The sequence below is a fragment of the Adiantum capillus-veneris genome, chromosome 15 (genome assembly GCF_014529385.1).
Source record: "Adiantum capillus-veneris isolate H3 chromosome 15, ASM1452938v2, whole genome shotgun sequence".
Taxonomy (NCBI): Eukaryota; Viridiplantae; Streptophyta; class Polypodiopsida; order Polypodiales; family Pteridaceae; genus Adiantum; species Adiantum capillus-veneris.
In genome coordinates, this window is record NC_140945.1 from 92,010,566 (window position 1) to 92,026,664 (window position 16,099).

General features: G+C 44.9%; 1 protein-coding gene across 1 annotated transcript in view; it reads right to left on the bottom strand.

The window, feature by feature from the left end:
- Nucleotides 1-1,693, bottom strand: part of LOC147441060 (large ribosomal subunit protein uL3m-like) — a 53,180-nt gene extending 51,487 nt beyond the window's left edge. Inside the window, exon 1 of the mRNA XM_086482798.1 lies at nucleotides 1,130-1,693. Within this exon, the coding sequence (XP_086338924.1) occupies nucleotides 1,130-1,558 (429 nt within the window). The 5' untranslated portion in view covers nucleotides 1,559-1,693. The remainder of the gene's footprint in view (nucleotides 1-1,129) is intronic.
- Nucleotides 1,694-16,099: the final 14,406 nt, after the last annotated feature.

A 16,099-nucleotide genomic window follows, 5' to 3' on the forward strand; every position in this document is an offset into this window, starting at 1 on the left:
TAGAACGAAGGCCACTGCCACTCGCCAAGATCCCAATCCAACTAAACAAGGGGCTTGCCTTGCCGAATCAACAATCTCCAAAGTGATGCCACCCCGGTAGTAAAAAAGAGTCTACACATGATATCCTCTAGAAACACTGTACCAATCTGACACGTAGCAGTCAACTGTTGATCAGGTGGAACCTCACGGTGAACTCCAATCTGATGTGGCGTCAATGTTGGCCGGTCTCTGCAATGCTAAAGAGCAATAATAGGGTCTCCTGTTTGAGGGTCGAAGTACACCCACCATCCTTGATGAGAAAGATCCCACCTAGCCCAATCAATGTGAGTCCTCTTGCCAAGCTGACGGCCTTCTGAAGCTGTCACATATGTATTCCATACAAGTGGCTGCCTCACTACCTCCTCGACACACGAAGGTAGGCGTCGAATCAAAGCAAGACGCAATTCTTGCCAAACCCGCAGCAAGCAACGCATAAAAGGTGACAAATTGGACAAATCCAATGGTGCATCTATGAAGGTGAACCTGATGGTCGGGCGACAACGCCAGCAGAGTCTAGAGATCGAAAACTAACACTCACTCTCTCTCTCTCTCTCTCTCTCTCTCTCTCTCTCTCTCTCTCTCTCTCTCTCTCTCTCTCTCTCTCTCTCGCTATGTGCAGTTAAAAGGAGTTGGATATCCTCTACAAAGGACCTCTAGGGATGCTCAATGAAGCCGATCTCAACAGACTTGTATACAATACAGCTCTCCTAACCTCAACAGAAAACATTCTTAGCTGCCATCTTGTATTCGTCTTTCTTTTTTGCTTGTCTCAAATGTTAACTAAATCTCAGTAACCCAAAACCATCACTGCATCATGGTCTGTATATCTACTAGCCAAAAAAATTGGTGTCGAGAGCTAGTAGGAGTACACCAACAGCATTCACATCAAATACACTTAAGACCTTTCCACAAAAATCTGATTAGTATTGATGTGAAAACAAATTTGAGATCTCTACTGACGAATGTTTTAAAATGAAAACTAAGAGAAGAATTCTGATCAGCAACAGAAAAATTTTGGTTGTAAATGAAGCATACAGAAACGTAACTAAAGAACTTCATTTTTACAAAGCAAGGGCTACCTTGGCCTTACCTGGAGCGCAGTGGTGCAATCCTTTCCTTCAACTTTCACTTGTGTGACAACATTGTGATCAAACCAGAGAACAGTGTAGGGAACACGTGCCCCCCACTTGTCCCACCCTGCCGTCATGCCACATTTGATGGCAATGGCACCTGTTCTACATGAGTCTGCTGTCATCTCACGGGGCCTTGTTGAAATTTCAACTCCTTTGGCCTTAGCAACATCTTCAACAGAAATAGCGGGCTGTTTGACAACTATCTCTGTCTCCCGCCCCTTCACTGCTTTGCTCGAATAATGGAAAATGGTGTGATCTGAAGGCCCCTCCGCAAATGGCCTTTGACGAACGTATGCCCAGGACGAGGAGACAATTCTGCTTGCAGATAATATGGGCGATTGTTTGTGCTGTCGAGCAAGCCTGGCAAGAATCGTCCTGGCTTGCATATTGATTCGCACCGCGGCGTCTGCCTTACATAATGCTCAATACTCCTCGACCGTCGCTCGACAACACAGCTTACTTGAGCAAAACCTGCTGACTGTGAGTGAAGGGTTTAAGGGGAGCTCTATGAAGGAACCATCTACCTCTAGAACATTTGTCAAAAGTTTCTATCCTTAAAAAACAAGGTGAAAATTCACTCTGGCCTACATAAGGCTATTGAGAAGAATTTCATAATAAGAGGCTTCTTTGAAAGAGAGAAAAATAGAAAGTGATTAATATTTTAAAATATGTGGTATCACAATAAAAAGTGTGGCAATGAACTATCTAGATTACAATATACTTCAAAAGCATAAAAAATAATGTTACACAATACTCAATGCCCCTCCTAAAAGAGACAGGTACACAAATGTAAACACCCTCTCCAGTGTTCACGAAATATCAATTTTGCAAACATACAAAATTCCCTATAGGGTAGATTCAAAGACGAAGTACTCAAAAATAATCAAAAAATTTGCAATTTAACTCTATTTTCTTATATATTTCAAGTGGATTTTCTCCTTCTTCCCCTCCCTTCAACCAGTTGTTTTGATATTTCAACCGGTTCAACGCTAAGTTGAGACACACTTTTCCGGAACACTGACCTCTCACAAGGGCTTAAAAGAAATAATAAAATAACATTTTATTATTATTACTTTTCCATGTCAAGCTTGATCCAATGGTCCAAAGATGCACCAAAAATCCAACCCTTTACTAAAGACTACTTATGTAGTCCAAAATAATTTACATATGAAGCGAAATACGTCACCACGATTCATTTTAAATAAATGATAAAAGAGAATCTAGTATGTGCCTACGATTTTGGAAAAATAGCAATTAGGCAAAATCCTACGGGATGCCCTAGTGATGTTAAGCAAAAGTGAATGAAAGCAAAGTTGGAGGCCGACCGCAGCTCGCAGGGAGGAGGACATGTCACGTACAAGAAGACGGAAAGGAAGGAGGGAATGTGGCGCACCATGGAGCATAGGGGGCAATTGCTCAAGCGGAAAGGCTGATTTTTGTTGCTTTTGATATTCTAGGGGCGCGCAGGCTCGAGGAGAGCCACACGCCGGGCAAGGATGGCACAGGATGAACATGTGTTTTTTTAGTAAAGAATTGAGTGCGTTCACAACTAAGTCGTTGTGATGCAGTGGCTAGCCAATTTGAATTGTTTTTTAAATCTCCAGAGTTCCATTCACTTTTGATGGCACGTTTTGCTTGGAAGATGCGTTGCAAAGGTGGGGCAAAGGTATCTGTGGAGATTCGGCATAATAAATCTACATACCTACCAGTGTATGATTCTCTCTCACACACACATGCAAAAAGTAGAAGGGTAAAGTGAAACAAAGTGAGAGAGAAGTGGTGGGTAGGATGCATGCAACCCCAATGCACTTTTGGGCCAGTTCTTTTTGCAAAGTTGAATGTCGAGCTTTAAAGGACAGAGATAGCGCTTAAAGCTCAGAGATGGCGCTGCTGAGAAGGCATCTCCTTGTGTTGCTACGATGGCACACAAGGGTGGCATGGATCAAACAGAAGTAGTTCGGGTAGGAACTATTCAAGCGTAGTTGTATTGAATGGGGTGGTTGATAAGGGTTGCCTGAGTCACAGTGCAATGCTATGGGAGAAGGCAGCTCTCTCCCTCTCAACAAGTCCAGTCGCATTGTGGCATTAGACAAGTTGAGGATGGGGTGCACAACAAAGCAAGTCCAGGGAATGCAAGCTGGCAAGGATGCACTCTCTCTCTCTCTCTCTCTCTCTCTCTCTCTCTCTCTCTCTCTCTCTCTCTCTCTCTCTCTCTCTCTCTCTCTCTCTCTCTCTCTCTCTCTCTCTCTCTCTCTCTCTCTCTCTCTCTCTCTCTCTCTCTCTCTCTCTCTCTCTCTCACACACACACACACACACACACACATACACACACACAGCGATCGAGGCTTCGACTCGATGATGGTGATGGCCGTCTCCATCTCTCCAGCTGTGATCGAGGCTTGTATAGGTAGGGAAGATGAGGCCAGGTGGGGAGGGCAGGTGCAAGGGGGGAGGAAGGAGGGGTTACTTAGGGAGGGGGGAAGGCCAAGCCCTCAAGGGGGGCAGGGAACATCGAGAGAATCTCTAAACTATTGTATTTTTTTAAAAGAAGAACCAGTATGTGTGAGGATGTGTGCCCCAACACTAAAAAAAGAAAAATTATAAGATTCCCAGTGAGATGCTCGTATAGGAGCTCTCTCTCTATATATATACCTTTCCTCACATTCCTTTGTACTTTTCAAAGTCGTTGGAAACAGTTGTGGTAGGCCTTGGACTTGATGTGTGTTAGAAGGCCCTTAAATCTCTCTCAACACTAAAATAAAAAAATATATATATATAAGATTCCTACGAGATGCTAATGTGAATGCTCTCTCTCTCTCTCTCTCTCTCTCTCTCTCTCTCTCTCTCTACTTTTTGAAGTTGTTGGAAACAGTCTTGGCAAGCCTTGGACTTGACGGGTGTTTTTGTGTACTTTTTGAAGTTGTTGGAAACAGTCTTGGCAAGCCTTGGACTTGATGGGTGTTAGAAGGCCCTTAAATCTCTCTCTCTTCCTTCATTTTCCCTTCCTTCATCACCTCTTCACACACGAATTCTTGCACAACAAAACTACACGGCACTTTTCCTTTTCTTCTCTTCTTCCTACACACACACACACACACACACACATGCACACACTCACTCATGTGCCTTCCCTATGAGTGTACAACATTGAAGAAACACACGCAACCCCCCTCCCCCCCCCCCGCCGACATGCCGAAGAACGTCGCAAAGGATGAGGTGGCCAAACTTGAAGATAAGGCGGCACCCTACATTACAGACACTCACAACGTCATCATCAACAGGCTATCCAAGCTTGAGAAAGAGGTTGAAGCATTGACCAAGGAGAAGGAAGCATGGAAGAAGGAGAAGGAAAAATGGGAGGAGGAGAGAGAGGAATGGAAGAAAGAAAAGGAAGAGGTGAAGGAGAAAATCAAACTCCTCCATTCTTCTAGCGCATCCCTCACCCGAGAAGAAGGAGAGCTAAAGCAGAAGCTCTCAAGGCAAGTATCAACGACAAATCGGAGACCACCAATGAAGGATGGGTCAAAGTATCAAGAAGAATATCAAAAAAGAGGCGAGACTGGAAGCCCAAAAAGATGAGGCGCTCATTACACACACAACCATTGAGGAAGAGAAGATTTGACAAGCCTACCGCCTCAATGTATGAGTGACTACCATCAAAGAAGAGGAGGGATCCACACTTGAGAGCAATGGGAAAGCCCTATGCATGAAACTCGAGTACAATGAAGAAGAGGATACCCGTATCCAAAGCTTGGAGAGCCGGCAAAGACTTACAAAAAAGAGCCCTCATCCTCCAATTCACCTCCGAGGAGTCTTCAAGCTCATTCATCCCAAAGAGGGCCATCTTGAGAGGACTAGAGGGCCCTCATATCTACCTTGACGACGACCTCACAAAGATGCAACAAGACCACCGCCGTGCATGCACGCCTAGAGTCAAAAAATTTCGCAAAGAAGGGAAGAAGGTGGTATACCAAGATGGTAGCAAGACCATCGCATAAAGACTCCCGGCCTATGGGACACATGAGGAGATCCACATTGTGATTTGAAACTGCAATGGGGATCTATGGACATTGACACATCCAGAGAGGCTTGAGGAGGTGATGAGAGGATGGGACCTCATTCTCCTTATAGAGAAACATGAGAGCCCATAGCTAAGTCTACCGCGGATCATGGATTTCAGTGGGATTCCTCAAGTTGAGGGAGTACTTGCCAGCACACTACACGAAGATCGGGAGGGTAGCTATACTCTTCAGACATGGACTCCAGAGTAGGATACATATTGATGCACACGACCTGTAGGCCCGTTATCTTTGGATTCACTTTGAGCTATCACGAGATAGGATCTTCTCCATTTCCCCCCTCAGGCTCAAGATTTTCTACTACAGGGATGGGGAAAAGAGACCGTCCCCATACACATGCTTGTTAGATGAGATTATGGGGTACTCTACATTGAGGGATGTCCTCCTCATGGGAGACTTCAATGCCAAGACATGTTGTGACCAGTGTGAGACATACGACACAGAGAACCCGGTGGCACTACATGCCACACAGGAGGATGCTACCATGAGAGATTCAACAGACACAACCCACACATCATAGAGTACGGCCATCATTTACTCAGATTAGGCTCTCATCACCATCTCGTTATTTATAATGGGATGGCCTAGTGGCCCACTTCAGGAGGGTTGACATGCATACCACATGGAGTTATAGATGGCGGATATTACCATGAGAGAGGCCACTCACATGCTTATCTCTTTCACCATCCCTCCCATACCTATTGGACACATATCTTGCACTCTCCCTCACTCCACACCCTCCACATCCACGACATGCCCCCCATGTTAGGAATGGGATCGTGCTAGCTAAGGTGGATTAAGGAGAAACATAATGCAAGTGTGTGAGTGTGTGTGTAAGCAAGATTATCACTCAAGTGAATTAGGTTCCAAGATAGAATTAGCTTGGACTCATAAACACAATCTTGAGTATTGATTTAGCTTAGCACAAGCTCACCATAGACAAGCATGTAGTGCAAAATAGAGTTGTGTTTATTCATTCATGAAATGAGCTTTAAGTAGCTCTACAGCCTTGCTCCACAGCATGTGGGTTAATTCCACTCTTATCTCCTTGACTCACACTTTACAATCCTCCCCTTGAGGTATGGACTATGACAAAATACTGAAGATGCATTATCCACACAAGATGATAAGCTGGTATCCACACAGGATGGTAAAATCCACACAGGCTGACAAAATCCACATAGGATGATAATATCCACACAGGAAAATAAAAGTCCTCCCCTACAATCATGGTGATCTTATAAAGTTGTCTTTTGAGACTAACTTTACTTTCTTTTGGCCCTGGCTCCAAAATTTCTTTCTAGGACATGCTAGGCATCATGTGCATGCTTGTGTTTGTCTATGAAATGCACATAATTGTCATGCAAGGAGGTGATGATGATTCCTAACACTTGTTCGTCTTTGGCCAAATTCTGTGCACTTGCTATGAGTGTAGATGCCCTAGTGTGCACTCCATCGGGTTCGGCTTGTTGCTCTAAGGCAATGCTGATGACAGACCACAAACATTTTTTCATAAGGTAACCTCTTAACTTCATTTTCCAGGTGTGAAACCCTTCCCCATTCCCTTGTCCCCCATTTGTGCTAATAGAGGGGTCTTAGCTTAGGAGACTCTCCTAGCCAGTGTCTACCTCTTTACACAAGCACAATTGATGATAGAAAATTTATTTGCAAAATTGTGTGCTTGGTTGTAGATTTTAAGGCTTCATTGTAAGAGAGAGAGAGAGAGAGACAGAGAGAGAGAGAGAGAGGGATCCCCTTATGTGAAGCTCCTCTTCACTAGAGTGAAGCCCCTCTTCGCAATAGGTAGTGCTCTTTGAGGTTTTTGAAATTTGTGCTTGGAGAAGTCCTTTTGAAACTCGATGAGATCTTGAGGTCCGCCTTTGAATGCCTTTTGGAAGGCTCCCTTTTGAGGGCTTAATGACTCGCTTGGAAAGATTTTTTTGAATGCTCGTCCTTCTCTTTAATGCTTTTGTATGGTGTGTCTTGGTAGCCTCGGGTCGCGTTCTTTGATGCCTTTGATGCTGCGGAGTTGGAGAATGCCTTAGAGGTTTTAGCATCGATGCCCTTCAGCCAAGCTGGGCCACGGGGTTGTGCTCTTTTGTGGCCTTGGTGCGAATGGCGGCCCGTGTGAATACCTCCTTGGAGTGCCTTCCACAATGGATGGCCCTTGGTTGGGTTGAGGTAATTTCAAAAGGGGCTCGGGTAGCGACGGGCAAGGCAGGTAGGTTTAGGACATGCGTGGGCAGAGGCGGGCAGGCGGGGACAGGTCGCCGAGCAGGCGGGCAGAGCACCGATCGATCGGAGATTTTTTTGCTGTGTGGCCGGCTGTTCGGACCCGAAATTCATTGCAATACACTTTACCGCAACGCTGAGGTCCACCAGTTGGGAGGCTGGGTAGTGGACGATCAACACCCTATAATAGGGTTCCCTCTCGCGGGTCTAGCAGAAAGTATTTAATGCATCAACTTTACACACACACACACACACGCCTAAAAATAGGTAACGTTGAGGATAGGTTTAATGGGGTTCTCAGGCTCGGATTGCATAACTTGAAGGCTCTATGGCAACCTTGCAATGACCACTTTGAAATGAGGAGAGCAATGCACGCTAAATGCGAAATCAAGGAGATTAATTGGAGATGCAAACAACTTAGAAATATGACACAAAAATGACTAGATTAAGGGCCCCAATTAAGAATTAGCAAAGCCTAACACTAATTAGGCTACTAATGATCAAAGAGTAGTGGCCCAAGAGTTCCAAGACTCAAGGACATGCTCAAAATAACCATTAGAGCTCTAATTAGGCCTAGAGAGAGAGAGGGCTAATAATCAAGGATCTTGCTAATGATAATTAAGGAATGCTAATAATAACAAAACTAGCTAGCATAACCTAATGCTCTGATACCATTTGTTAGAAATGGGATTGTGCTAGCTAAGGTGGATTAAAGAGAAACATAATGCAAGTGTGTGAGTGTGTGTGTAAGCAAGATTATCACTCAAGTGAATTAGGTTCCAAGATAGAATTAGCTTGGACTCATAAACACAATCTTGAGTATTGACTTAGCTTAGCACAAGCTCACCATAGACAAGCATGTAGTGCAAAATAGAGTTGTGTTTATTCATTCATGAAATGAGCTTTAAGTAGCTCTACAGCCTTGCTCCACAGCATGTGGGATAATTCCACTCTTCTCTCCTTGACTCACACTTTAGGACAAAGCTCACACTTTGCACCCCACACACCACGATACATTTCACACATGAGCTAGCCCCCTTATACTTGAGAGAGGTTGAGAAGGGACTCCTTTTACTTCATCCCTCTACGCCACTACCCATGCTCACCTCCCACATCACATATGTCCTTCATATATCTCCCATTAGCTCTTTCCTACACACCACCAACACACGCCACACTTCCCCCTTAGGGACTATGCCACATAACATCTGGTAAGATGATGAGTGCAAAGACCTTTATCGTCAGTTGTGTGCGCAACGGACACTTGGTGAGATCACTAATCGAGAAGCCAGGTGCCACATGAAGATACTCACACGCCGAAAGCGGCGAGCTTTCAAGGAAGCACATGAGCTAGAGCTATACCACTTACTCATGAGCATGGACACGCCGAAAGCGACGAGCTTTCGAAGAGGCACTGGAGCTCGATCTACACCGCTTATTCAGCCACAGCATGGTGCACCCTTCAAGAGCCACGCTCGACTACTCCTATTGAGGACCCACAGGTATGGCATGATTATGCAGAGAGACTCTATGAGGTACCAAACCAACCTCCGATTCCACAGCCACCCCAACCTCGACCCATGAGCTCTTCTTTCTTCACAACATAGATGGTTAAGAAGGCCATCCACCATCTACAGCATCGTCGGTCTTCAGAACATATAAGATTACAAAGTGAACCCCTCATTTACGCAGCCACCACTATAGCGCCTGTTGATTGCACATGCATTCAATCGGGCTATAGGGGAAGGCTTCCTAGAGTAGTGGACTCGTCACACCATTGTACCAACCACAAATGTGGGGACACCTTGGACCCAGGGAATTACAAGGATATCATGATTGGCCATACAATGGTCAAACTGTATGGGGCAATACTTGAGGCTTAGCTTAGTTCATATGGAGAAACTGAGGGCCTACGGGCTCCTAGCCAAGCAAGGTTCAAGTGGACCTTCTCCTCCATCGACCACATCTTCATTATGCACTACCTCACTGATGCAAAGGTGTGGAGGAAGAAGATTTATTGTTGCTTTGTGGAATTTCCCAAAGCGTTTGACACAACCCCACGAAAGAGTAAGTTTCGGTGACTTCAGAGTCTAGGGATACCATTAGACATGATATGGGCCATCTATACACTCTTTGAGAGAGTGACTGGGGAAGTTCGTTGTCTAGGCGGCCTGTCAGAGTCCATTGCTAGCACCATTGGTGTTAAGCAAGGATGCCCCCTCTCCCCGACCCTCTTTGGATTCTACATCGGATGAGATATCTGACTACATATTACGAGCAAGAGGGGCAGGTGTTGACCTAGCAGGTACTCCAATACACATTATGCTATATGTTGATGACATTGTTTTGATTTCTGAGTCACCAGGGGGTCTACAAAGCCTTTTGGATGAGATGGCCCCTTCTCCATGACTTAGGCAGCCCCACTGGCAAACTCACCCGTGGATATGCAACTCTAGCCATGTTAGAGCGAGATATCATCAGGCACACTTTCAGGAGCCCCGCACAAAGGGGTGCCTATTTGATACATTAGTCACCTAGCCTTGATGTATGCAGCAAAAGTGTGGGCACTGGGTTAATAGATAGTGAGTGGGCACGAATTGAGAGACCACATGTATATATAATCTCCTACTTGTTTTGTTGAAAACATGCAGTGCCATAGGACATCATTATAGCAAAGCTTGCTAACCCCCTCCCCCCCTAGAGGCACTCTTTTAGATGGTCTGCTTTATTCAGAGAGTGAGACAGCTCTCGAATGAGAGACTCACACGGAGAGCATTTGAGTCAGCCATACAGATAGCAAAGTCTAGGTATGATAGAGCTTCGTACACCCAGGTCAAATCATGGGTCGGAGCACATGGCCTCGATCTTGAGATATTGCCATCATCCCGGTATGACCCCGACTCACCCCAGGGGTCATACTCACCCCAGGTTCATCTCTCACCTAGTGGGTAAAATAGAGTGCTCCGATAGGATATCTAGAAGTTATATATCAGACAGACTTGGATCACATCCCCCCTTCAGCGAAAGATGTCACACTACAAAGATCATTATCTTACCATGCTTGAAACAGGTTCATACATTGACCATGCTATTGTTAGAGTCTTGGCATCTCAAGCGAACTGCCCAATGTGATCCCATTATCTAGTTTGGCTTTTAGGTATTTATTTTACTTATTTGTCAAAGTCTTGGGTAGGGCAATTTACTGAGATTGCTATATAAGCAACCTCTTACCTCCATTGTATACACATTCAGTTATTCATTGCCAAGGTTGACAATTCAGGAGTCTCTCTCTCTCTCTCTCTCTCTCTCTCTCTCTCTCTCTCTCTCTCTCTCTCTCTCTCTCTCTCTCTCTCTCTCTCTCTCTCTCTCTCTCTCTCTCTCTCTCTCTCTCTCTCTCTCTCTCTCTCCCCCTTGGTCAGAGAGAAGAACCTTCACGCCAGCCACTCTCTACCCTCCTCTGCTCCCAACGTTTTAAAACGTTTTTGTATAGAGGCATCAAATCACCTCCTTACGCTCATGTAGCGTTTCAAAACGCTGGCCGCTAGGCCACTTACTGTCGCCCCCCTTCTACGCTGCCAGCGCATTCTGAAACACTGCCCGTGACTGTGATCGTTTGCAGTCGTGGATGTTGCGGGCTTTCTGAAACGCTTGCCTTAGCCCAACTCCCAGTGTCACTTCCCCTCTCTCTTGCATTTTGAAATGCACAATGGGCCCTTGCCACCAATAGTGAAGGAACTCTCCGACACTAAACTGCGACCCCCCTCTTAAGGCAGAGCGTTTTGAAACGCTAGCCCTTGAGAACCCTGGAGCAGTTTGGAAATCCATTTGTTGGAAGAGAGGCACTTGGTGAGCAGAGTGTACAAGAGACACTTGGTGCGGCTTGGGAGATGAAGAGGCGGGAAATTGGAGTTGAAAAGGCAGACTGTGGAGCAATTTGGCATAAGTCGTGGAGCGGATTGACATCGGCTTGGATGGAACTCTCTTAGCCCTTGCTATGCATAGTTTATTTTGGAGCTCTGGATTTGTTCAAGGCCTACCACAGAGAAAACGTGCAAAGCGGCTGTTGACGACAGAGTTTCAAATTTCAGAGAGGGATAGCAAATTGTGCGGAGCCCATTGTGTGTGGAATTCCCTTTGCGGTGGAATTGAATTTGCTTGGAGCTTTTACGGCTTGGTTTGTATGGCCATTTTTTGGAGTGCAAGAAGGTACTCGATTACCAGAACTTGCAACTTCAAAATATGTCCCTCCCTTGCTCGAGCACCCGCGACGACATCGACCAAAACCAACCAAAAGCTATGGATAACAAATTGTCAACCATCCATTTAGTGGCCTGTGCACCGGCACAGTTCTCAAGGAACCCGACAAATTGTTTGGCTTGAGTTTGTGAAGTCAAAAGCAAATGGAGGAGTTTGCTAGAGAACCGCAACAAAGGTCAGTTGGACAAGGATGGCAATACCACTATTTTGTTAGCTGCCACGGTACCCATGAGGTACAACCACATTTGTGTGACTGCTTTGTTTGGCTTGAGAGTTTGAAGCCAAAGGAAAAAGTAGGAACTCACAGATAGACAAGGATAATGGCAAGCTCGACAAAGATTACGATAATAAAGATTTGTCAGAGGAGATCGGCATGGCACACATGGCGGTAGCCATAGGGGCCTCGACGTCAAATTTCTAGTCAAATGATAGGTGTCACCACTAGCTTCAACCAGAGAGAGGCTTGTGAGTGGCAGTGAAGGGCAATGAATGCTCCCTATAATCAATTTGGACCCTTGTGTTGGAGTTCAAGTTATCGGTGTTTGGACCCATAGGTAGGAGTTCAATGCACGTGGATCTGGTAGGGAACCAATGAGACGTCTAAAACACTATGGATGAGTGCACCAATCCATCGTTGTTGGTCAGATTATGGACAGGATGTGTTCCAATAGTTCATTATCTTGGAGTTTTATATTTTGGACGTGATGTGTTCACAGTTCACAAATGGGGATTATTGGACGTAGTATGGTCTACACTTCAAAGTTTCTACAAAGGCAACCGATGCTCAAGATGGCATTACTTTCATGTACAAAGTTGAGGAGAGCAACACCGAGGTGTATCGAGTAGTCCAAGGCCTTCTATTGGGGTGTCCATGGTAGCTTCTTCATTGACTTGGTCTCACTATTGATGTTCATTATGAGCTGTAGAGAGGGTGTTAGAGTTTTGGCATCTCAAGTGGACTGCCCAATGTGATCCCATTATCTAGTTTGGCTTTTAGGTAGTTATTTTACTTATTTGTCAAAGTCTTGGGTAGGGAAATTTATTGACATTGCTATATAAGCAACCTCTTGCCTCCATTGTATACACATTCAGTTATTCATTGCCAAGGTTGATTGGTTCAAGAGACTCTCTCTCTCTCTCTCTCTCTCTCTCTCTCTCTCTCTCTCTCTCTCTCTCTCTCTCTCTCTCTCTCTCTCTCTCTCTCTCTCTCTCTGGTCTCTACGCTTTCGCATCATTGACTTTGATAGCTATATGGACACCTACATGCCACACAGGTCACGAATGGCGATGGTTAACGTATCATCACACACACTAGAGATAGAGCTGGGGCGAGCTCATGACATTCCCAGGGAGGAGAGAGTCTCTCAAATATGCACAAAGGAGGTCGAGAATGAGGAGCATTTTTTTTGCAAATGCAGAGCTTATGATGATATTAGAGGAAGATATGAGAGTCATTATTCTGAGGGCAATCTACCCTCCTTGACACCATGCACTCTCAAGATCAGAGACAGTTGGAATGCTACCTGCTAGAGATACACTTTTGCAGCCACATATAGAGACACAGATGGGGGGGGTGACAGTCACAACTTATAGATTTTTTCCAGAAGACCACACCTCCACTCCCAGATCCATCGAGGGGTATCTCTCCAGTAGCCAGGCCAAACGATGACGCTCCCGTGTTATCGGATGCTGGGACCTACGACTCCACCACATACGTATTGAGAAGATCCAAACCCGAGAGCATCGAGTTTTTAAGGAGACATGAGCCCAGATGATGGCTAACCCAGTTGTGCACATTCGAGCAGCCCTTTGCTCCTAATCCTCCCATTTACCACATTTACACCCCCCTATTAGCACAGGATGGAGCTAGCTAGCTTGATGCATCTGCATGGTTGTACTACCCTAAGCATATAGACATGCACACATCCCTAGTACTATAGCTCCAATCCCCCCCATAGGTCCCCATCATACACCTAGGTTTTTTCCTTATTTTGTACCAATTTGGATTGTTGTGTCTTTTTCGATAGATGGAAGACATACACATGTATACTCAATTTGTCTCATAGGCCAACTTCGACCTCATATAGATGCTTGGCACGGAGATGGATTTTCTAGAGAGCATCTCCTTGATCTTACAGAGGATGTTTTTGTGATGAAACCCACCTACATGGACACTCATCTATCCCATGATTACGATGTGTTATTGGACAGATGCGCACATTGTCACATCAGTTAGAGATTGAGACTAGTAGATTTAGAGGAGTACCATAAAGGAAAATATTTGTCAACTATGCCATATAGAGCCAAAGACAGAGTTACATCACATGAGATAAGAGGCAGTCTACTATGAGATACGAGGTAGTTTCCACTGCCTATTCAGAGAAGGTTTTGGACCACTAGCCAAAGTTATGAGATGTCAAGATCAGAGATGCCTTGGGACTATTTTTATTGCAATTGTGCAGACATAGGGATAGCCTCTTGTGGAGACCAGACAATAGGAGACACTATTTGAGGACAGATCAAACATGCATTCAACTGGTCAGACACATAGCCAGACACCACATTTGTGGTCTATTATTTTGACGAGCTAGTGTAGTAATACTCTGTGTAAATCCTAATTCCAGAGTAACGGATCAATCCCTGAGTTGTAATGATGTCATGATAATTGTAAAGGTCCGTGTGAACCGGCCACCACTGGCCATTTAGAATGCCCTAGGTAGAAAGATCAATAACCTTAATGTGAAAGGAGGCTTATCTTTAGAAGAAGAAGGGAGCTCAAAAAACGTACGCTCAAGCTACAAGCTGCTCCAAACTTGTAATCATCGCAGCTAATGATTTGGTAATCCGTTTTTTATTCAAAAACTTTCATTGTGTTCCTCTCTCTTTGCTCTTTAATTCAAGTGTAAGCATTGTCAGTTTTGTTGAGCTTCGCGATTATGTGTCTGTGACCTGTAAATGCAGATTTGAGTGCTTAAATCATTGTTTTTAGTCGTTTTGACCATAGGAGAGTGTTCCTTGACCATAGGGCGACCTTTCTGGATAGTTCTGTTGCAGTTTTCAGGACCTTTCTTATGATGGATCATGATTTTGGTACCTTGTTGGATTGCGACCAAACTTGCTAGGATAGTGCCTCTAGGTGTCCTAGACCTCCTCCTAAAGTTTCATTGCATTTCGAGTCCATCCGAGTGCCAAAATGGCGTGATGACCTAGAGCTGTGAGAAAGGACATAGGCATATTTCCCTGATCATTCAGTGATTGATTTGCTTGCTTAGTTGTTGTGTTGGCTTGTTAGGTTCACTTCTTGAGATTGACGATCTCAAAACGTCTTCGTGCCCCATCCGAGTCACTTTCCTGAGTATTGAGTGCCAGAAAGCTATGCTGCAGACGTCCGTGGTGGTGACCCGCTAACATTGGCGTCGTTGTCGGGGACAGATCGAACAACCTCAATTGAGGATAATACTTGTGGAGGGGATCATCTCACTCCATGGTGTAGCACTCAGTCAAAGCCGCAACAAATGCTAGGGCAGCAATCGCATCTTCTGAATGATGGTAGAGTAGTATTCAACTACACTTAGCCAATGCATGTACCACAACCTACAAAAAACTAGTACTCCATGGATGCAAATACATTCATGTTCATAGCCAATCATCAGGAGTATGGTTCAATGAATATCCTCACAAGGCAAGAACAACCATTGATTGGATCACCAGTAGCTACGAAACAAGAAGGTCCATGTTATGAGTGTGGAGGTGATCATTGGGCACGAAGTTGTCCAAACAAGGGTCCACAAATATAATTATTTGTGTTCTGTGAACATTGTGGGATAGACCATCCACGCCAACATTGTGCTAAAAATCCAAACTATAGGGGGAAAGCAACAATGAACGTTGTAAGCGTGATGCCTTCTTCAAGCGGATCCGAGGTAGAACCCGCTATTCCTTTAAAGGTGATGACTCGAGCTCAAGCTCAAGAAGCTGCCAAAAACACAATCGTTGAGGAGGAACCCACATTGTCTGTTCAAACAGAAATTGAGAACATATCGGTGAGAACTTCCGGAAGAAGATCATGGAAAGCCAAACGAGATAAAATGAAAGCGAAGAGGCTACAAGAGAAAGCTTCTTTGGAAACTAAATTGAATCAAACAAGAGAACAACTTAGACAAGAGCAAGAAAGGAACAAAAACATAAAGGGACCTAGAAAGTCAAAGACTAACTCGGGGGGTTTAGTCTTGGTGGACAAACTCTTTGAACCTTTGGATGTTATCTTGAAAGCTTATGATGCTAGGTTAAAGACCAACCAAACCCAGGAGGATAGATGGCTAACGTACCCTCATCCAGGGTATGAGAAAGAGAGGTTGC